Raw genomic sequence first — 20690 nt, 5'->3', positions numbered from 1 at the left:
TGATTAATTCTCATCTTAATAAACTTCACACAAAATTCAGAGTTGCATATTGAAGTATTGAAACATGAAAATTAATGTTCAAAATGAACTATTATTTTGCATATTACATTTTGGTTTTTAAAAAATAAAAGCAAAGTCCGGCTAGTGTGGCTCAATAGACTGAGCATTGTCCCATGGATTGAGAGATCCCAGTTCAATTCCAGGTCAGGGCATAAGCCAGAGGGTTATGGGCCTGATCCCCAGTAGGGGGCGCACAGGAGGCAGAAAATGGATGCTTCTCTCTCACATGGATGTTTCTCTTTCTCTAAAAAAATCAATAAAAACAGGGGTTGACCGCGCCTTTGGCAATGGGCTGGAGTCAGGTCTGCGGAGTGGTGGGCCAGGCTTCTGAGAGCGTGGTGAATGAATGAGCCAGGGATCACGGGGAAACCGGAGAGGAGCAGGTTATACGAGATGGAAAATGGGGGTACAGCTAATCGGAGGAAGGACCTGAGGGGTTGAAACCAGTTAGCTGTGTTCATCTTAAAAGAGCCTCGGGGCTGAAACCCTGTGAAGTTTCCTTTCATTGTCTCCATCTTGCTTTGGGCATGTTCTTGGGGCAGATGCAGAGTTGCCTCTTCTGTCTCGGTAGATTTCACAATCTTCCGCCCTGCAGCGGGTACAGGGAGACCATGCCGAGGTCCAGGAAGAGGCTGGCTGGGCCTGCTGGGCAAGACAAGAAGGGACCAGCGGGAAAGCTATGAAGACTAAGAACCCAGGTGAGGCATCAACTAGAGTGGAGAATTCCAGCCCTCAGAAGACTTCAACCCTTAAAGAATGTGAGAATCTAAGCAGGTACTGATGAAGTCAGAGCCAGAAAGCCGACTAGAGAAAGGTGTAGATGTGAAGTTCAGCATTGAGGATCTCAAAGCGCAGCCCAAGCAGACAGCACGCTGGGATGGTGTTCGCAATTATCAGGCCCGGAGCTTCCTTCGAGCCGTGAAACTGGAGGAGGAAGCGTTCTTCTACCACAGTAACTGCAAAGAGCGGGGCATCGCAGGACTCGTGAAGATTGTGAAGGAGGCTTACCCAGACCACACACAGTTTGAGAAAAGCAATCCCTATTACGATCCATCCAGCCAAAGAGACAACCCCAAGTGGTCCAAGTGGTACAGTTTGTTCGGATGATGAAGCGTTTCATTCCCCTGGCTGAGCTCAAAACCCATCACCAAGCTCACAAAGCCACTGGTGGGCCTTTGAAAAATATGGCGCTCTTCACCCTTCAGAGACTCTCAGTTCAGCCCCTGACCCAAGAGGAGTTTGATTTTATTTTGAGCCTGGAGGAAAAGGAATCAAGTTAACTGAAATACTTGCTGGAATGGGCAAGACATTACACCAAAGAAAGTAAGCTGGTATAAGACAACAGGTGTGAGGAGGCTTGCTTATGTCCATCCGAGGTTGTGTACATAGGTGTGCTTTGTGTACTTTTCTCAATAAAATGCGAACATAAAATTGGAAAAATAAAAAGTAAAAAAATCAATAAAAACATATTTTAAAATAAATAAATAACAGCAAAAACCTATTCTGACCTGGGATTTGAAGACAATTAGAAAATCAGCCATAGGAAGATTTTACTAGAAATCTAACTTGTTAGAGAATTTCATTAGTTATTATGCATGTATTAAATGTGTTGCTTTTTTATATTACTTTTTATTTTCAAATAAAAAACAAAAATTCTCAAAAGGATTCTTCCATAAACTTCCACCTAGTACCTTCTAGAAACTTCCTACTAAGAAATAATTTTGCACTTTAATTTTTGGAACTTATACATTTCTGAAAATATTCATTCACCGACTTTTATTAAAATATTGTAACTTTTCCATCTGTTACCCTGTTTATAATTATTATTATATTTAATTTTAGGCATTACTGTAAAAGTTAAATCTACCCTTTCTTAAGTGTAATTTTTTTGTTTCTTTTTTTATTTATTTATTTTTGTTACAGATGTTTCTCCTTTTCCCCCCACTGATTCCCCCTCCCCTCCCTGCCCTGTCCCCAGCTTTGTTGTCCATGTCCATTGTTCATGCATACATGCATATAAATTCTGTGGTTTATCTCTCCCCCACCACCCCCTGTTCTGGGGATTGTCAATCTGTACCCATTTCCATATCTCTGGGACTACCACATTCCTCAGACTGTTATGTTCATTCATTTAAATATAATTTTAAAAAGAGAATTCTAAGCAGCCAAATAAATTAGGGATTTCTTTATATTTTGGGGGAATATCTCTCACCAAAACCAGGTTTGTTTGTTTTTTGTTTTTGTTTTTTTTTTAAATACTTAATTCTAGAGATTTTATCTTGAAACTCAAAAATTTACAAATTGTCAAGGAAAGATATAGAGACAAAAAAGACCGGAAAAGGAAAAGTAAGAATTAAGTTTGCAAGCAAACTTGCTGAAGGTACAAAAGAGTCATACTTCAGGACTGGATGGCCAACTAAGAAAACATAGCAAGTATTTAAACAGAAAAAACACACAAAATTACTAAAGTTGCTAAATTTACATTAGACTATTCATAACAAGAAAACAGCAACTTGATCATAATCATTGTATTCAAAAAAATTATGACAGATCTTCAAGTAGATGTGGTGGGGGAGTTTGGATTTACAGATAACAGTCAAGATTTTATTATCTGAGAACCAGAATCAGTCAGTTTTATTCTTGGTTTTTCTCAGGATACAAAGCACTAGTTTTCCAACTATAGAACTGTGAAATGCTTACAGTATTGAAATCAGGGCAAAGTGTCAGATTTTGTTTCAAAATTCAAATTTGTATTTATTGACCCTTCTGTACTCCTCCCTTGCTGTGAATACACAGCGCTTTGCATGGTTAGTTTAAAGGGTGTTTACATGGTTAATTTAGTTGGTATGCTTCTTCAAATACCCTCTGTGGATTTTTTTTAACTTGCTGTAGCCCAAATACAAGCACTCCCACATTTTTCATCCTACCTAACACAGCTAGGCACCCCTTAATACATAGTCCGTAATCAACCACCAATGCTAATTTCTTGCTTAAGAAAGTCTTAAAGCCAGGCTTTACCCATAGTCTCTGCTTTATAAGAAATACAGGTAAAAAGAAAGCAATCTTGAAATAAGTTTCATAAAGGTGAACAGAACTAAACAGAGCAGTCACTTTTAAATATTTAAACAACATAGAAAAATCAAATTTATAGTACCCCCACCCCCCACCTCACTTGCCTGGCTGATGTGGCTCCATGGTTGAGCCTCAATCCATGCACCAAGAGATCACCAGTTCTATTCCTGGTCAGGGCACATGCCCAGGTTGTGGGCCAAATCCCCAGTGAGGGGCATGCAGGAGGTGACCAATCGATATTCTCTCTCATTGATGTTCCTATCTCTCTCTCCCTTCCTCTAAAATCAATAAAGAAAAAAAAATTTTAAAGGTCCCCCTCTTTTTTTTCTATTAATTCTAGAGAGTGGAGGGTGGGTAGGGGAGAGAGAGAGAGAGAAACAACACCATGAGAGAGACACAACCAGGTGCAACGGTCAGTGCTCCAACTAACCAGGCCACACTGAACATGGAAGATTGGAAGTTTATAAGAAAAAAATCATCTTTAAGTCCATATGTTAAATTTTTAATGTTTTCACTATAGGTAATGGTTTAAATATCCAAACTAGTTTGGTATCACAATTAAAGAATGCCAGAAGTAAAATTAGGTTTATAACCCCGTTTCATCACCATTTTAACAAGCACTTAAAAGTAGATCTTATTGCTTTCCTAGAACACACAGTAATATTAATTTTAAATCACAGTTTCTGAATATTTTTGTGGCTATAAGAAATAACTGCAATCTCAAAACATAATAGTTAAAATAATAAATTATTCTGGAAGAAATTGTTAGGATAATTAACCCTAATCATCTACCTGTTATCTATCCATGAAGTAACTAAATTTTAAGGCTGTTGTTGAAAACAATATTATTTCACAGTGATTCAAACTTTTCAACCTATCAACACTTTGAAACAAAAAATTATCAACTCATCATTTTAAAAAATATATCATTGTTTTCTTTTTTCAATCCTTCTAAAGTCCCTCTCACCCTGCTTGGATATGCTGCACTCTTCTGGGCATAGAATTTCATAGCAGTTATCAAAATAATGAAGGCATAAAGTTGCTTTCCTAGAATACTTAGTAATATTTATCAAACAATAATTTTCCATCAACAGAAACTTTGGATGTATGACTCATTTCACACAAATATACCAAAAAAAAAAAGAATACTTAAATAAAAAGTGTAATAAGGATTTTTTATTTACTTTTGTATTTCCTCATACAATCTAACACCTGAAAACAACTATACTGTATTGTTGGCACTTTCCTGAAAGGTGCCAGCTGTTTCCTTTGTTTTAAGACAACAAGCAGGAACAGTGAAAATCACGTTTCCAGAGAAGGTGAGGGGTAGGATAAGGGTGCTAAGAATTAGCTTTCAGAAATGGGAAGTCAGTCAACTTTTTCCTTTCTTTATTTGCAGAGCAACGGGGGAATTATGAACACACTTTGGAAAATAATACTGTCTTGAAAACAATCTCTTTGGACTAAGTTCTTACTTCCATGGAAGTAGTCAAACCCAAGCCTTAATTTCAACACAATTTCAACACAGTGTTCAAATTTATTACTTGAAGCTCTGGCAACATAAAACTGTCTTCTTTAAATGGAAAATGTGACAACTTCTATGAGGTAAATGGATTTGAAAGTGGGAGTGGGTGGGGGAGGCACACACTTTTTTTTTTTTTTTAAGGGGGAGAGGATGCAAAGGAAGAATCCTCAGTAACCACAAAACCCTGAGTCCCTAATGATGTTACACCAGGCTGCTCAGAAGCTCTTGGACCACAGCTCTTCACCTGGGGACTTTTGGATTAACTGCTACGGGACATCGGTGGAATTCCTGCCTTGGGTAAAAAGAGGGTAATTGTTGAAAAGACGTTCTTCCAAATGAACCAGTGTCCGGGGATTCTCTTGGAGACCCTGCCCTTCCTGGCAGCGCCACTTGGCCCGGCACGGGTCCGAGCTGCAACAGGGAGGTCCCGCGTTAGCCTTGGAACCTCCTGGACAACTCGAGAACCACCACCACCCGGAACCTGGCTCCGAAGCCAGCGCGGGATAAATTCCCCGACCTCGAGACCCGCCCGCCGCCTCGCGCCCTGGGCCTCCGCCGCGGGTCTGACCTCCCTTCCTACCACCGCTCCAGCCCGCCTCGCGCCTCCCGGACCGTCGACCTCCCCACCCCAGGCCGGGCCCCCGCGGGCCTGCGATTCCCGTAAACTCTCCGCCCAGCCCGGCCCCCTGCCCGCCTCGGCCCCGCCCCCGAGGGATCCTGAGCGGCACGTGATTGGCCCGGCCGCGCCATCACTCTCGGGTCGCGTCACCGCCCCCGTTTCCAACCGCCCGGAGACCGGCAGTGGTGTTAGTGCTCGCGGGGCCGCAGCGGAGGGCATCGTGCTACCCTGCTCGCTACCATTCGCCCGCGGATCGGCGCGCTCGCTAGCGGAGCAGCAAGCAGGGCTGCAGTCTGCCAGGCTGCAAGCTCAGCCGCCACCTGGGAAGCAGAGGCAATTAGTCCCAGACCGAGATGGGGAGAGGGCGAAGTTGACGAGCCCCCCACCCACGCTGCTTTCCTCTTACTCCCAGGTGCGCTACCCTCTCCAAGAGGTGCCGGCACACGGCCCTGCCCAGGTGTGCGCGGGACACCTCACCCCCCACCCTGGAACCCGAAAACTTCACCCCAAGTCCAACGAGTGGACTTCGAGGGCGGTGTTCGGAGCCCGACACGCAATTCCGTGCTAGGGAAGCTGTCCGGGAGGCTCGCACGGCTGTCGGAGGGCGGAGAGCTGCTGGAAACTTTACCACCGTAAGAGTAATTACTACGTTTTACTGTTTCTCTCCCCGCAGGGGCTGCAGCCAGCTGTCTGTCGCGCTTGCTTGTTTGCCAAAGGAGCCACTCCAGGGAGAAGATCCAGAGGGGAGTTGTTTGCCCAGGGGATACCTGCAGCCCAGCCGAGGGGTTTGGGCGGCCTGGATGCGCACGACCCAGCCCCGCAGCCGCTGACGCCGGGCGGCGGCGAAGTTTGGCTGCTGAGCGGCGGGGCGCAGGGCCACTGGACAGCGGGCAGTCCGGCGGCCGCGACGTCGGGAGCGATGCCGGTTGGGGGCCTGTTGCCTCTCTTCAGCAGCCCCGCGGGCAGCGGCCTGGGCGGCGGCCTGGGCGGGGGTCTCGGCGGTGGCGGTAGGAAGGGATCGGGCCCCTCCGCCTTCCGCCTGACGGAGAAGTTCGTGCTGCTCCTGGTGTTCAGCGCCTTCATCACACTCTGCTTCGGGGCGATCTTCTTCCTGCCCGACTCCTCCAAGCTCCTCAGCGGGGTCCTGTTCCACTCCAGCCCCGCCCTGCAGTCGGCCACCGAGCACAAGCCCGGGCCCGGGGGGCGCGCTGAGGACGCGGCAGAAGCACGAGCCCGGCGTGGCGAGGAAGGCGCGCCCGGGGACCCCGCCGTCCCCCTGGAGGACAACTTGGCCAGGATCCGCGAAAACCACGAGCGGGCTCTCAGGGAAGCCAAGGATACCCTGCAGAAGCTGCCCGAGGAGATCCAAAGAGACATCCTGCTAGAGAAGGAGAAGGTGGCCCAGAATCAGCTGCGTGACAAGGCGGCATTCAGGGGGCTGCCCCCGGTGGATTTCGTGCCCCCCATCGGGGCGGTTGGCCGGGTGCCCGCCGATGCCGCCATCTGCAAGAAGAGGGAAAAGATCAAAGAGGTGAGTGTGCGGTGCTAGAAATCCCTCTCGACCCGCCCGCCGTGTTTTTCTGGGAGAAATGACAAACCTTTGCAACTCTTAATACTGTAACATTATAGTGTTAAGTGAGCATGAGGTTTACCACTTCCACCAGGTGTAGTGCCAAGGGCGCTTTTCTTTTTCCTTTTATCAGTAGCATAGTAGATATGGCCAGTTACCATCTGAGGTTGAATCCCGTTGCTTCTAACTTGCATGCTCCGGTGAGCATAAACCACAAGAGGTAGGCATTAAATACATGGTCTAGTGGTGTGCAAAGCTCTCTTTTCATTGGCTGATACTGTTAATTGTCTCTGAGAACAGTGACAGTGAAGGTCCTAAACTGCCCCCAATACGACTTGGACGTGGCTTTGAAATGAAGCGAATGTAAACACTAGGCATCAATCACACATGATAAAAAGGTTCTGACAGCAAGCCAGCACACCCCAGCGTTCAGTCATGTGGCCCCATTTTGCCAGGTGGCATCCTGTGTGTACTTACAGACTATAAAGGTGAAACTTGAGAACTTGCTATCATGGGGGGCACACTGTTGTTTATTTTTTTAAAAAAAGAAAAAATCGAAAAAGCCAAACCTACTGCCTCTTGCATTTCTAGTGTAGTCAGAAGAAAAAAAGTATTTCATGTGATGCAACAGGTTTGCCTCTACAGCAGCACAATGATCATAGACTTAATCTAGGACAAACATGGATTTTGAAGTCTTTCATAATTTCTTTCTCCTTATTTTCATTTAGAATTTGTAACATGTGGTTAGTTCATGACTGACTTAAAGCTGAAGAGGACCTTAAAACAACTTTAGGCTGTCATTTTAAGATGAAAATTGAAGGGCCCAGAGCCCCAGAACCTGTTATTGACGAGTCAGGACTTAAAACCTGGACTTCCTTCCTGTCACCTGTCACCAGGCATGTGAATATGCTTCTTTTCACAGCTATTCTCCTGTGTGAAATTATACCAGCCAGGATTTTTGCACAGTCCGAGATGTAGGAACCATATTAAAAACATTTTATCTCGAATCCTGATTCAGATTGCTGAAATACATTATGAATTGAAGTAATATTTTTGCCATTTTCAAAAATTTTACAGAGTCTCTGACAATAAATTTTGTGTTTTGACATTGGGTAGGTAATCAAGAGAGGAAGCTTCCTGATCCCCCCATTTTCAGACACTAAACATAATTTTGAAGTGGCTTGAGTGGCTACAGAATGGAAGCAGCTCAATTATCATAGGATTTGTGACTTTACTGTAAGACTAGATGGATTTGGTTAAGCTGTAATTGAGCAAGTTAAAGTGGATTTGGGTCCCTTGCAGTTGACCCTAGGTAGAGTGCCTTCATCCCTCCTATGCAGATAGCTTCCTTACACAGCCCATCAGCCTTTCTGATTTAACACCCTTCCTCAGGCATAGAAGCCTCCTAAACTTGGGGAATGGCTTTTACTCCACTGACAACTTTTGTCTAGCAGTTTCCCTTCTCCATGAAATTCTAACAAGGCTACTAAACCAAAACCAGGAAAGTGGAAAAACCTCTGCTTACCAGCCATCTCCCTCTCCTCTTCATCCCCAGCCTCCTTAAAAATATCCCACCAGAACCCTTAGGTAAATTAACCCTAAATCTGTATCTGCTTATATTTCCCTTAAGTTTGAAGCAGTGTAAGTCACACGTCTCATGCCGCTAAATTCCTATGAGCTGCCAGTTAATGCAGCTCGTCATTGTCCAAGGAAATTATTTTAAATACTAAAGATACATGGATGTTAAAAAGCTATTGGTACTGACTAATAGTGATTTAAAGTGCATTTAGAGCAGAAGCAGTGGGGCAGTAGCAGTCAATTCAGGACAGCATATTAATAGCATGCATCTCTTTTCCTATTAAGTCCATGCTATCTGTGTCTCTAAATCAAAAGGTCTTAATTAACCATGGAAAGGAAATTTATGTCGCCTTCTGTGTCCATGTGGTGCTAATATTTTAGCACCTAGATGTTTCAAAATTGCCCAGTCTTGCATAAAGTGGTGGGACTAAATTTGTTCTTTAAATTCCATGTTGTGAGAACCCCCAAAAGCCAGCATAATTAGCTTCAATATTTAGTCAAAGTCTAAAGGGAAGAAATGGATTATGGTTCTTCATCAGATTAGTCAGGCAGATGTGCTCCTTTGTAAACCAAAAAAAAGTAACTCATGTTAGTGTAAAACTGGGCTGTAAATGTTCAGTTTCAGAGGAAAGAGTGATTGCCTATTGTGAATAGGGCACGTTTAGATTCCATTTCAGGCACCACCATGGGCTCCTTGTCATGGACCAATAATGGATTTTTGCCTTGGTTTTTGTCTTTATTGTTCCTATATTTTATAGTTCTTATATACTTAGGTTCTCTACCACACCTACATGCACTAATAGTTTTGTAGTAAAATTAAAAGATATAGGCAAGACTAATATTTTTGGGAGCTTAGACTATAATTTCTGAGCCAAACTTATTTTGTAAATTTGGTTTAAAGACAGCCAATGCTATTTTATATTGCCAGTGCGGTTGTGTTACTGGTACTATAGTAAATTTTTAACAAATTAGTGCCCAGAGGAGACAGTCTATAATTTCATATAGGATATTGCCTAATACACTTCACAAAAGGACATTATCTACTTTCCAGTATTTATTTCATGGATGTTAAATCTTTATGTAAAGCTTGAAATTAAGACCCCTTCCCACCATGGTAACTTTGTAAATAAATTAACCCTGGAATTTCCATGAAATTTATGATATATATATAGTACATATTTTCACAAGTTTGATCTTTTTAAAATTGTTCTCAAGTTGTCCTTAGCTTTAAAAGCAGTATTAAAATAATGAAACACAGAAGTTAAAATAGCACCATGGAATTTTTAGAAAAAGAGTCAATTTCCCCTTCTACCTCAACTTTTTTTTTTTTTTTTTAATTAGGAAACTTGTGTCTTGTTTGTTTGTTTTGGAGTCCCCACCAACTTAAATGGGGTGGGGTTTGGGGGGCTAATTAGTCAGTTTGGGGTCTATTGGGTAAGGCTTTAGGACCTGTCAGCTGCAGGGTCACTGTTGACTTCTCTGGGTTTCTCAAAACCGGCTTTAGTATTTTGTTACAGACCTGTTTATATTATCATAAATTTAAAGAACATTTTCATATTGATGGCTGATAGTTAAAATGTATTTTTATACCTTACACCAGCCTTAGGCTGTTCTTGAGTCTATAATTTATCTTAACTATTGACAATTAACTCTTTTATTAAAGATCCAACATAGGAATAATTTACCTGGGCAGATTAAAACAAAACACTTTTATTTTGAAACTTAACTTTCCAATTTATTTGTATGGGTAGTTGTGGTGTGGAAAATAATCTTTGCAAAATGATGAAGGCCACAATTTGAAGACCTGACTCTGAAGGAACTTACTAAATACCCTTGGGTTATTCCCTTGCCTGATTTGCTTACCCTGCTCTTGAAACACAAACACTGAATATGAGCAGATTCAAGATCCCCTCTCTTAGGACCTTCCCCCAAACAGGTACATCATGGAGTGTTTATAAACGGTTTTCTCTTTAACAAGTATAGATGAATAAATTCAGATTTCAACAGTGTAAGTACTGGAGTAGATGCTGACTATTGAACATTAATATAGGAGAGCAGGAAAAGATTGTTCATAGATAATCAATTATGTTCAGCTTAATTTTCTATAAGTTATTAATAATTTGAGAGGCGTATTTTGTCTTCTTGTCAGGTAACTTAAAATTCATATAAAGAAGCTGTATTTAGGACTTAGAACCTAGTTAAGGGTGTGAAAAGAGGTAAAACATACATTTTGAGTTAATGCATCTGCATTTCTTACATGAGCTAATAAACTAAACCATCTTGAGAAATGTATCCTAGTATTTCACATGTATAAAAAGTGCTTTTGTATGAGATCTGAATTTGTGGGAATTCAATGGAGAATTTATATATTTGTATTAAATTATTTTATAATTTATAGTAGTACTAATTATTTATTTAAGCGAGTTTAAAACATGTGTCTCAAGGTCAGGAGAGAGGAATACCTACAGGTCTATGTGAGTGATGAGTCCTAAGTTTACATGCATACCTTGGAGGTGGCACTGGTTAGGTTCCAGGCCAGTGCAATAAAGTGAGTTGGAATCTATTTGCTCTTGGAGGGTCTGGCCTTCATTTTGTTAAAAAAAAAATTGCAATATCTGTGAGTCTAATAAAGCCAAATGAAATAAAATGAGGTATGCCTGTACGTGGGCAGATCAAAACTGCCCTGGAGCCTGCTTATACCCCATAGACCAGTAGAGAACCTGTGGCCTTTTAAGTTCTTTATAACCTATAAAACCATAAAAATGTATGTGTTTGTCAAAGATGAGTTTTGATTGGTCAAAACAGAAATTGCCATCCTGTGAGCTCCAGAGATACTATAAAATGCCATAAGCAGACAAAAATGATAAAGGACTAACCAGTGTTTGATAACTTAAGGAAAAACCTCTTTCTTTGGGGAAACGTAAGTCTTGACTTTTCCCTTAGTGTTCTTAGCCTAGTGCCTTGTTTAGTAATAAGTGATGGAACTACCTTTAACCTGTCCCACCGCCCAACCCCTCATTCCTAAATCTGTTTAAAGGTCCTTTACACCAACTCCGCAAATTAATTTTTCTGTTACCAACAATGTGCCATAAAAATTATATTTCTTATTTTTAAAAGTTAAAACATATGCTCTAAGTCATAAAGTATTGTCTCTGGATGAGACTGGAGGGATAGGGTCGGCTTGTTTATTTTACAGTAGAGGCCACTGAGGACAAAGATTGTTCTGGTAGTCACGTTGCCGGTTAGCATAGAGTAAGTTGAGAATGGAAACCCCATCCTTAGTGAGTGTTGCTCATTATCCTATCACAGCTCGCCTCCTAAATAAAACACCAAAAAAGTGTGTAAATTGATTGTCCATATTCATTATTTGCAGACCCTAAAGTAAAGTGAGTACAAAACACATACAGTGTAATTCTTCAGAATTGTAATTTGACCTCCTATTATTAGTCAAGTTACAGTATCTATTGTAATTTTTTTAAAATCTTACTACTGGCATGATTTAGAAGATTTCATCTTTCTAAAGCTGCTCAGGGAAAGTTTGATAGACATTTTTTTTCTCTTTATGAAACTTTCTACAGGAAGTAGAAGCATTTATAATTTTCCTGGGCATTCTCTCCAATGAGAGGAGAAAAGTGGGAGGGGAAAGAAGAGAGGAGAGGTGGCATAGAGAAGGTTGTGGCAGTGAGGGGCTCTTTCAAACTATAAATGTGTATATACTCTGTTATTTTTAATTTATGTTTTCATTATAGTTGACATACAGTATTATATTAGTTTCAGGTGTACAACATAGTGATTAGACATTTATAAACCTAATAAAATAATCACCATGGTAAGTCTAGTGCCCATCTGTTGCCATACGTACTTTTTACGATATTATTGACTACATTCTCTGCTCTGTACATCACCTCCCCGTGACTTTTTCTATAAGGGCAGTAGGTTTGTACTTCCTAACTGTCCTGACCTTTTTCTCCCATGTCCCCACCTCTCCTTCCATCTAGCAACCATCTCTGGTTGTTGCTCTTTATCTATGAGTTGTTTCTGTTTTGTTTGTTTGTTTTGTTTTTTAGATTCCACATGTAAGTGAACTCATTCAGTATTTGTCCTTCTCTAATTTATTTCACTTAACATAACATCCTCTGGGTCCATCCATGTTGTCACAGATAGCAAGATGTCATTCTTATTTTTATAGCTGAGAAACATTCCATGTGCGTGTGTGTGCATGTGTGTATACCACCCATCTTTGTACATATTCTTTTGACATTAAACTACATTTAGCAGCTAACTAGTAGGACTCTATGTTTTTTTAAAGTAATCATACATTTAAAATTACACCAGTCTGTAGGTTTTTCATTCTAGGATCCCACTGTTCTCTTCACCCTGGAGATTCTCTGGATGCCCCTACCTTTCCCTGCTCCACCCATTTGTTGCAGAGTGGTGGTAAGAAGGGCTGGTTCTGAAGTCAGATGCCTTGCATTTGAATTTGGCCTCTTTCCTTTACAAGGTCTGTGACCTTCAGCAAGTGTCTTTAATCTTTCAGAGCTTCAGTTTTCTCATTTGTAAAAGGGGAATAATAATAGCACCGATTCTGTTGGATCAGAAGGCTTAAGTGTGACTGTCCACACAAAGCACTTAGAAGGGTATCAGGCATGCAGTGAGTGTTTAATAAATGCTCCTTGCTGCTGTTACTATTAGTCACTACCTGGAGCCATCAAGCCAAGATTACACTGTTTACATATACTGTTTAATAAATCAGGGAAGTGGGTAATGAAGTTTCAAAAGGTTATCAAAAACACTTCAAATAAGAAAGATCAAGATGATCTTTCCAGACAGCCATAATTTTATTGTGGTACTGTTGATTCTGATTTTCTCTGATTTCTGCCAAATTCTGAAAAACTTTAGGTGTCTTTAAAATTATACTTCTTCAGCCTGTGTACTTCAAAATAAGTGGGAAGGAATTAATTTGTCTCTTTCTCACAGTCTAATGTACTTGTTACTGAAGTATACCATCTTAGAGTAATCACAGTTCTTGAGTTACCTCCTTAAGCATGGAAATTGTTCCCCAAAATAGAGAGAGACTGAGTCAAGTGCATTATTAACCTGTTTTGTCTTTGGAGGAATTTTTAAGAAGTGAAAAGAAAATTATTTTAAGCTTGGCAAAAATTTATATAATTATGATCAGTTCTATAATCTGAACTCAGTCTGTCACCTGATAGTCAAAATTCATATAAATCAGTTGTACTTTATAACTCAATTTGGGCCTTTTTTGAGAGGTTTGAATTTGGATTTATTACAATTGCAGCCCCAGAAGGACCTGAGAGAGCCTGAAGCCCAGTACTCATTTTATATATGAGAAACAGGACCCGCGAACTGTGGCATCCTGAGACTACCCCAGTGCACTAGGGATAGGAATGGAAACTTCCCTTATTACCAGGCCTTGCTAAGCCTGGGATATCTCAACTCTAATGGCCTGACTCCACCTCTTGTTCAGCCCTGAACCGTAGGCCAGCAACAGAAGCCCCACTGAGACCATCCTAAGGGGAGATACAATGTCTTTGCTGGGTACGGTATTATCTGAGAAAGCAATACTGGCTAATTCCTTTGCTCTGAACTCAGCAGCCCGGCCCCACCCCCACTGAGTCCTGATAAAGACTTCTGTGATCCTCAGGTGCTTGAAAGAAAACCTAATGAGATTAAGGTTTAAGAGCATTAAGAGTCACAGCCCTCTTTCCTGTCAGGAATACTCTGGCAGTTGCTTTAGGTACTTTAGAGCCCAGCAGTACCCCAGATAATTCAGAACAGAGATAATAAAATTAAAAAGCGCAGGTAGGTATCCTTTGCAGTTACTTGACATTCATTACTAGAACTGGCTCCCTCACTTCCTTTTTCCTGTCAGTCCATTTGTCTCCCTGACCCTTAAGCTTTTCAAAGGCCCAGTCCCTGATTTTCTGCTTTCTGATCACTCTTGCTCTACATCCTTTTATACAGTGACACTCAAGTCACATTGTATGAACTTACATTTGTAGTTTTCCACCTATTTATATGCAGGTCTCCCATAGATTATCCTGCCTCCAGTTCTCAGTGTAAGAGGAGGCCTGGAAGTGAGGGGCTGAAACCCTGATGAAGGATGCCAAGTTCTGCAAGGGAAGGTTTAATAACCCAACACACTGCACACTAAGACAGTTTTTGTTGCAGCAGGCGTGGAGATGCCTGTTTGCCTAGGCCAGTAGTTTATGAGAAAGGGTCTGACAATAATGGATGTACCCAGGGTGTGAATGACTGTATTTGAGACATGAACTTAGGCCATCCAGAGACATGAGCTATTGCTGAAATCTTTGTATCTGCCAAACCCTTCTTCCCCAAATGGTCTTTTCAGAGTCCTGTGAAGAACACCTGATTCTTCCAAGGGACTAGAGAGTCAAAAGATAGAAGGCCAGGGCTCATGGCCCATTCTGGTGGTGGCCATCTCCAGCTTCCTGAGCCGATGTTTGGGGCATGACTGCCGGACCCTCATTCCTCTTTAATCAGATTATGTGCTGACTCTGCTAAAAGGGTGTTTCCTCATTGTGTGTCTGTCTATCAGGGCAGAGGCAAAGGGACAGACCTGTGGAATGATTAAGGCAGCCCAGGAGTGTGTGCTCAGGCTCAAAATCTCATCCCCAGCTGCTTGAAATTTCACCATCAGGGCCTCCCTTTCATTGATGTATTGCTTCTTAAAGGCTGCTTTAAAAGTATATCACTGAAGTTGCCCAGCAAAAATTTCTGTACTTTGAGATTTGTCTTAGCAAGGGCAAGAGTATGTTTATAGAAGAAGTAAGCATCTTTCATTGTGTTATTTCATTATAAACCAATGCTTGTTTAGGAAAGAACATTTTAAAAGTATGCAAGAGTAGGAAAGCAAAAATCCTTCACAGTTTTGTCACTCAGTCACAAGTAGTGTCAACACTATAACCCACCCCAACAGATAGGTTATTTCTTTCTACAGTTGCAACCACACTATATATATGTTATTTTCATTTTCCTTTAAAGTGTCATTGTATGATAGTATAACATATGAATAAAAAAGCATCCTAGTTTTTTTAACCATTCTCTTGATTCTAAATAATTAAATTATTTCCAGTTTTTTGTTTTTATAGAAAATGCTGAGATAAACACCTCTGTCCATTAAGTTCCACTTCATTTTTTATTGCTGACACCCCTGTAGTCACCCCCATAAGTAGGACTTCCCTGTAAATTCCTAAAAGAGAAATGAGTCCAAAATTATTGTATATTTTGAGGAATTACTTTCCAAAAAGAATTTGACTTATACCTATAATAAAATGAATGTAGTCTATTGAATCTTTATTAATTTCATAGGTGATGAAACAGTATCTTGTACATTTTATTTGCCTCTGAGCAACATTTTCTCCTGTGTTGGCTGAGTAGCTGCACTTCCTCATTGTGAGTTGTATACAACAAGGAAGTTTTTATTTTTATTAAAATTTGTTTTCCTTTATTGATTTTAGAGAGAAAGGAAGGGAGTGGGAGAGAGAGAGAGAGAGAGAGATAAACATCAATGAGAAAGAACATCAGTTGGCCGCCTCCTGCATGCCCCTCACTGGGGATTTGGCCCACATCCTGGGCATGTGCCCTGACCAGGAATCGAACCGGCGACCTCTTGGTACATGGGTCAATGCTCAACCACTGAACCACACCATCCAAGCAACAAGGAAGTTTTTAAAGGAGCAGGATTAGGAAAAAGACAGAGCTTGGGGGCCTATTGGGTGGAGTATCCGAGAAGGTGGATCTAACATGGCTGGAGGGACATGGACCCTCCAAGGAAGCAAAGTCCTGAAGAGTAATAGAGAGCATTTTTTTTAATAAAATTTTTTTTCTTTTTATTGAATTTAGAGAGAGAGGAAGGGAAAGGGAGAGAAAGATAGAAACATCGATGAGAGAGAACATAGATTGGCCACCTCCTGCATGCTCCCCACTAGGGATTTGGCCCACAACCTGCACATGTGTCCTGACTGGGAATCAAACCAGCAACCTCTTGGTTCATGGGTCAATGCTCAGCCAGTGAGCCACACCAGCCAGGCTGCAGTAGAGAGCATTTTATTTTAAAAACTTATAACAAAATGTGCATTTGATACCTAGGATAAAAAGTAGTCTTTGTTGATAGGAGCACAGTAGTTTCCCCTTATTCTTTGGGATATGTTCAAGACCCCCAGTGGACACCTGAAACTGTGGATAGTACTAAACAATACATACTGTATATTTTTCCTAGATATGCATACCTTTTAACTTAAAGAAAGCACTGTATAGTTCTCAAATTTCCAGCATCACTGCTCTCATGCTTTGGGCCATTATTAAATAAAATAAGGGTTACTTGAACTCAAGCCTTGCAATACTGCAACAGTTGATTAAGAACCCAGAGGGCTACTAAGTGAGTAACAGTGGGGTCTGGGAGGGAATATAGTTGGATACCCTGGACAAATGGATGATTCATGCCAGGGTCAAAGAAGGTGAGACATTTTTATCATTTTATCATGCTCCTCAGAATGGAACACAATTTAAAACCTGTAAATTGTTTATTTCAGGAATTTGCCGTTTAATATTTTGAACCACAGTTGACCTTGGGTAACTGAAACCACAGATAAAGGCTAAGCTTTCATCAGATTATCTTCACTGTTAAGTTACAGTTGGTTTTTGCATCAGGTTTTTGAAGAAGTTATGGCATCTCTAGAGATCTGCAGAAAGAATGAGGCATCTTTCTCTTTTTAGAATTCATCAGGATGGTTTTCTGTTATTTTAAGAGTATAGCTAAAGATCAAAAATAGTCCAAATAGAATTTCAGAAAGTGATTTTAGTGATACTAGAAAATTCTTAAAGAGGAAAGTAACCAAAAGGAAATTATTCATAAGCCTTCATAGCAATACCTTTATACATCTTTTTTTTTTCCTTTTTATTGATTTGAGAGAGAGAGGAAGGGAGAAGGAAAGAATGAAACATCGATGAGAGAGAACATCGATTGGCCACCTCCTGCATGACCCCCACTGGGGATTTGGCCCACAACCTGGGCATATGCCTTGACTGGGAATTGAACCTGGTGATCTCTTGGTGTGTGGGGCGATGCTCAACCACTGAGCCATACTGGCCGGGCAACTGTACACATCTTTATGTCTGAAGCAGCAGGCTAATCTTTTGTATGTTAGAGGCCTTTAATGTTTTTTTTTTGTTTTTTGTTTTTTTTTTTTAAAATAGAGTAAATGTACTTTCTATCTAAGGTATTTTATTTTAGAATAAAAGAAAAGCATGCTTTGTTTCTGAAGTTTGGGCTTCTTATTTTTTATTTTATTTTTTGCTAATTTATTCTAATAACATGTTTTTAGTCCTGCTTTTTAAAGATAACAAATAGCTGCACATTTCAAATTGCATTTGTAGTCCGACCTTGGTTAGTTCATAAAAGTCTGCCCAACACCAGAACTGTTTAAATTTGGCTTTGAGACTACATTGACATGGTGACTAACAATTGACATCAATATACTATATTATTTTTACAAATCGTGGTTTGAGGTGATAGTTTTAGAGTAGGATGCTCTTCTCTAAGACATGTTACTTTTGCAGTCAAGTAGCAGTATAGAATGTCAACTACAGGTTTTCATCTCATAGTTAGGAATACCTCAGACAGTTCACATTGTGTTTTCAGAGTTGTTAGCCCAAGTCAGGAGTTTCATAAGGGATTCTTAATAAGTGTAAAAGAAATTTTATGTAGTTAAAAAACATGTTTTATAATTGATGTGTGTTAATATTTTGTGCACATTCACTCATATTAAGCATTTTGATTAGTCTTCATTATTTAATCCTCCTAGGAGTTACTTAGCTTATTTATGATGAAGACCTCAATAGCTATAAAAAAAAAAAAGAAGTGGGCATTGGGCAATATGAGCATAAAAAATGAAAATGACTTATTTACTACTATTAAAAGCTGCTTTAGCAGTTAGGGTGAATAAAAATTATGATTATTTAAGTGTTCTATCAGTAATAAGATCGAATTGTAGTGTAGGTTAGAAATACTTCTGTGTTTTCTTCCTCCAAGAGTACAGAATCTCTGTGACGCTGACTCTGCATAGCCGGGAGTCTATTTCAGAACTACCATGTCGAGCAGGAGAAAGGCCTTTCCCCTTATTCATCCACCAGGCCAGCTAGCCCTGGCCCTTGCCGATATTATTACCCAGTAAATATTTGTTGAATGAATATGCTTTTAAAATTTTTTTTTCCTTATTGACTTTTAGAGAGAAAGGAAGGGAGAGAGAGAGAGAAACACTGATGAGAGAGAACATCAATTGGCTGCCTCCTGCATGCCCCCCACAGGGGATTGGGCCCATAACCTGGGCGTATGCCCTGATTGGGAATCGAACTAGCAACCTCTTGGTACAGGGTTGATGCTCAACCACTGAGCCACACTGGCTGGACAAATGATTATGCTTTTTAAAATAGACATACCAAGAGGAGTTACTCAGGTTAAGTGTGACAGTCCCCCACCTTTATATAATCACATAATCCAAAAGTAGTATCCACTCATCTTTAGAGCCCCTTCAACCTATCCTCATGGCCTACAAGCCATTGTCGTCAAAGGTGATTCAGAACCAGATCTAGTGAATAAAGAGAATAATCCACATAGGAATCACCCTTTCCAGTTTTAAAGTTTTCAGAACTATTTATACAATGAAAAACTGTATTCATTTTCTTATATGACTTGTAAACTGGCTTTGAAGGTGGTTCATAAAATATCATTTGAGCAGATGTAATATTGCTGAAATAAATGTAGATACTTGTGAGATTCCTTTGAAGGTCTACTCTTATTTGAACATAAAAGTTCTGTTTCATTTATAGTCCGCTTGATATTTACACCCAGTATTTTATTTTCAGGTATAGTAGTCCGCCCTTGTCCATAGTTTTTTCTTTCTGCACTTTCAGTTACCTATGGTCAACCATGATCTGAAAATATTAAATGGAAATTTTCAGTAATAAGCAGTTCAGTGAGATGAACTCTCTGCTGTCCTGCGTGAGATGTGAATCTGCCCTTTGTCCAGTGTCTCCACACTGCATATGCTCCCCACTGTTAGTCATGTGGTAGCTGCCCTGGTTATCAGATCAGCTTTTCCTGTGTGGCAGTTCTTGTGTTTCAGTAACCTTTATCACCAGAAGGTCAATAGTAGCCTAACTCAGTGTCACAATCTGTCAGTTACCTCACTTCATCTCATCACATAGGTGTTATCATCTCACATCATCACAAGGGTGAGTACAGTACGGTAAGATGTTTTGAGAGAGAGAGAGAGAGAGAGACCATAGTCACATAATTTTTGTTACAGTATATTATTATAATTGTTCTATTTTATTATTATTTGTTAATATTACTGTGGCTGATTTATAAATTCAACTTTATTATAGGTATGTATGTATGTATAGGAAAAAACAGTATATATGGGGTTTGGTACTGTCTGCGGTTTCAGGCATGCACTGGGGGTCTTAGAATGTACCTACTGTGGATAAGGAGGGCTACTGATTTTAATTTAGGTAAAATTCTCATTTATTTCTGTCCATTATTATCTAGAATTTGGACTACATTTATTAGAACTGTCTTTTTACATTTCAATTTTATATATGATACACCTAATTAAAAGTTTTTTTTTCCTATCCTAGCAAAAAATTTTTGAGGGACAATGTTGTTTTACAAGTAATGCTAGCAGTACTAGGCTGAAATAAAAAGTCATGGTTAGGTGTTATTTTCCACAAGAGAAATTAGAATTTAATACACATTTTCTCTGTAAGAAGGTATATTTTGAGAAAGAACCTTGGTCCTCTGTTTGCTAATTTAATATTGTATGTCCTGAAAAGTGCTATCTCGAATAAATATTTGCATGGTACAGGCTGTATGAATTTGCAAGTGGTCCCTTTTCAAATTCCTTCTGTAGATCACTATTAGATTAATCTTAAAGTATCACTTCCCTCCTGTTGCCCAACTCAGAGATTTTAGTGGGTCTTTGTTTACTGTGGAGTATCTATTTCAAAGGATCACCCAGAGGGCAATGTTCACAGACAGATTGCTGGGCTCTGCCCCCAAACTTTCTGATTCAGTAGGTCTGGGTGGGCAACAGAATTTACATTTTTAACATGTTCCTGGGTGATGCTGACACTGCTGGTTGGGTGACTGAAGTTTGAAAACATTGCCCTGGAATAAAGTCCTGCCTACTTAGGCTGACATGCACAAATCTGTCTCGGTTTGC

At 40.4% G+C, this 20690-nt stretch overlaps 1 protein-coding gene and 1 pseudogene across 1 annotated transcript in view; both read left to right on the top strand.

Annotated features, from left to right (window-relative positions):
• Positions 1 to 671: 671 nt before the first annotated feature.
• LOC118622004 lies at positions 672 to 1340 on the top strand (annotated as a pseudogene).
• A 4855-nt stretch (positions 1341 to 6195) lies between these two features.
• Positions 6196 to 20690, top strand: part of MAN1A1 (mannosidase alpha class 1A member 1) — a 158490-nt gene continuing 143995 nt past the window's right edge. Inside the window, exon 1 of the mRNA XM_036248533.1 lies at positions 6196 to 6807. Within this exon, the coding sequence (XP_036104426.1) occupies positions 6196 to 6807 (612 nt within the window). The remainder of the gene's footprint in view (positions 6808 to 20690) is intronic.

This window comes from Molossus molossus, unplaced genomic scaffold (assembly GCF_014108415.1).
Source record: "Molossus molossus isolate mMolMol1 unplaced genomic scaffold, mMolMol1.p scaffold_m16_p_8, whole genome shotgun sequence".
Classification (NCBI taxonomy): domain Eukaryota; kingdom Metazoa; phylum Chordata; class Mammalia; order Chiroptera; family Molossidae; genus Molossus; species Molossus molossus.
This window is presented reverse-complemented; position numbering and strand designations above follow the sequence as displayed.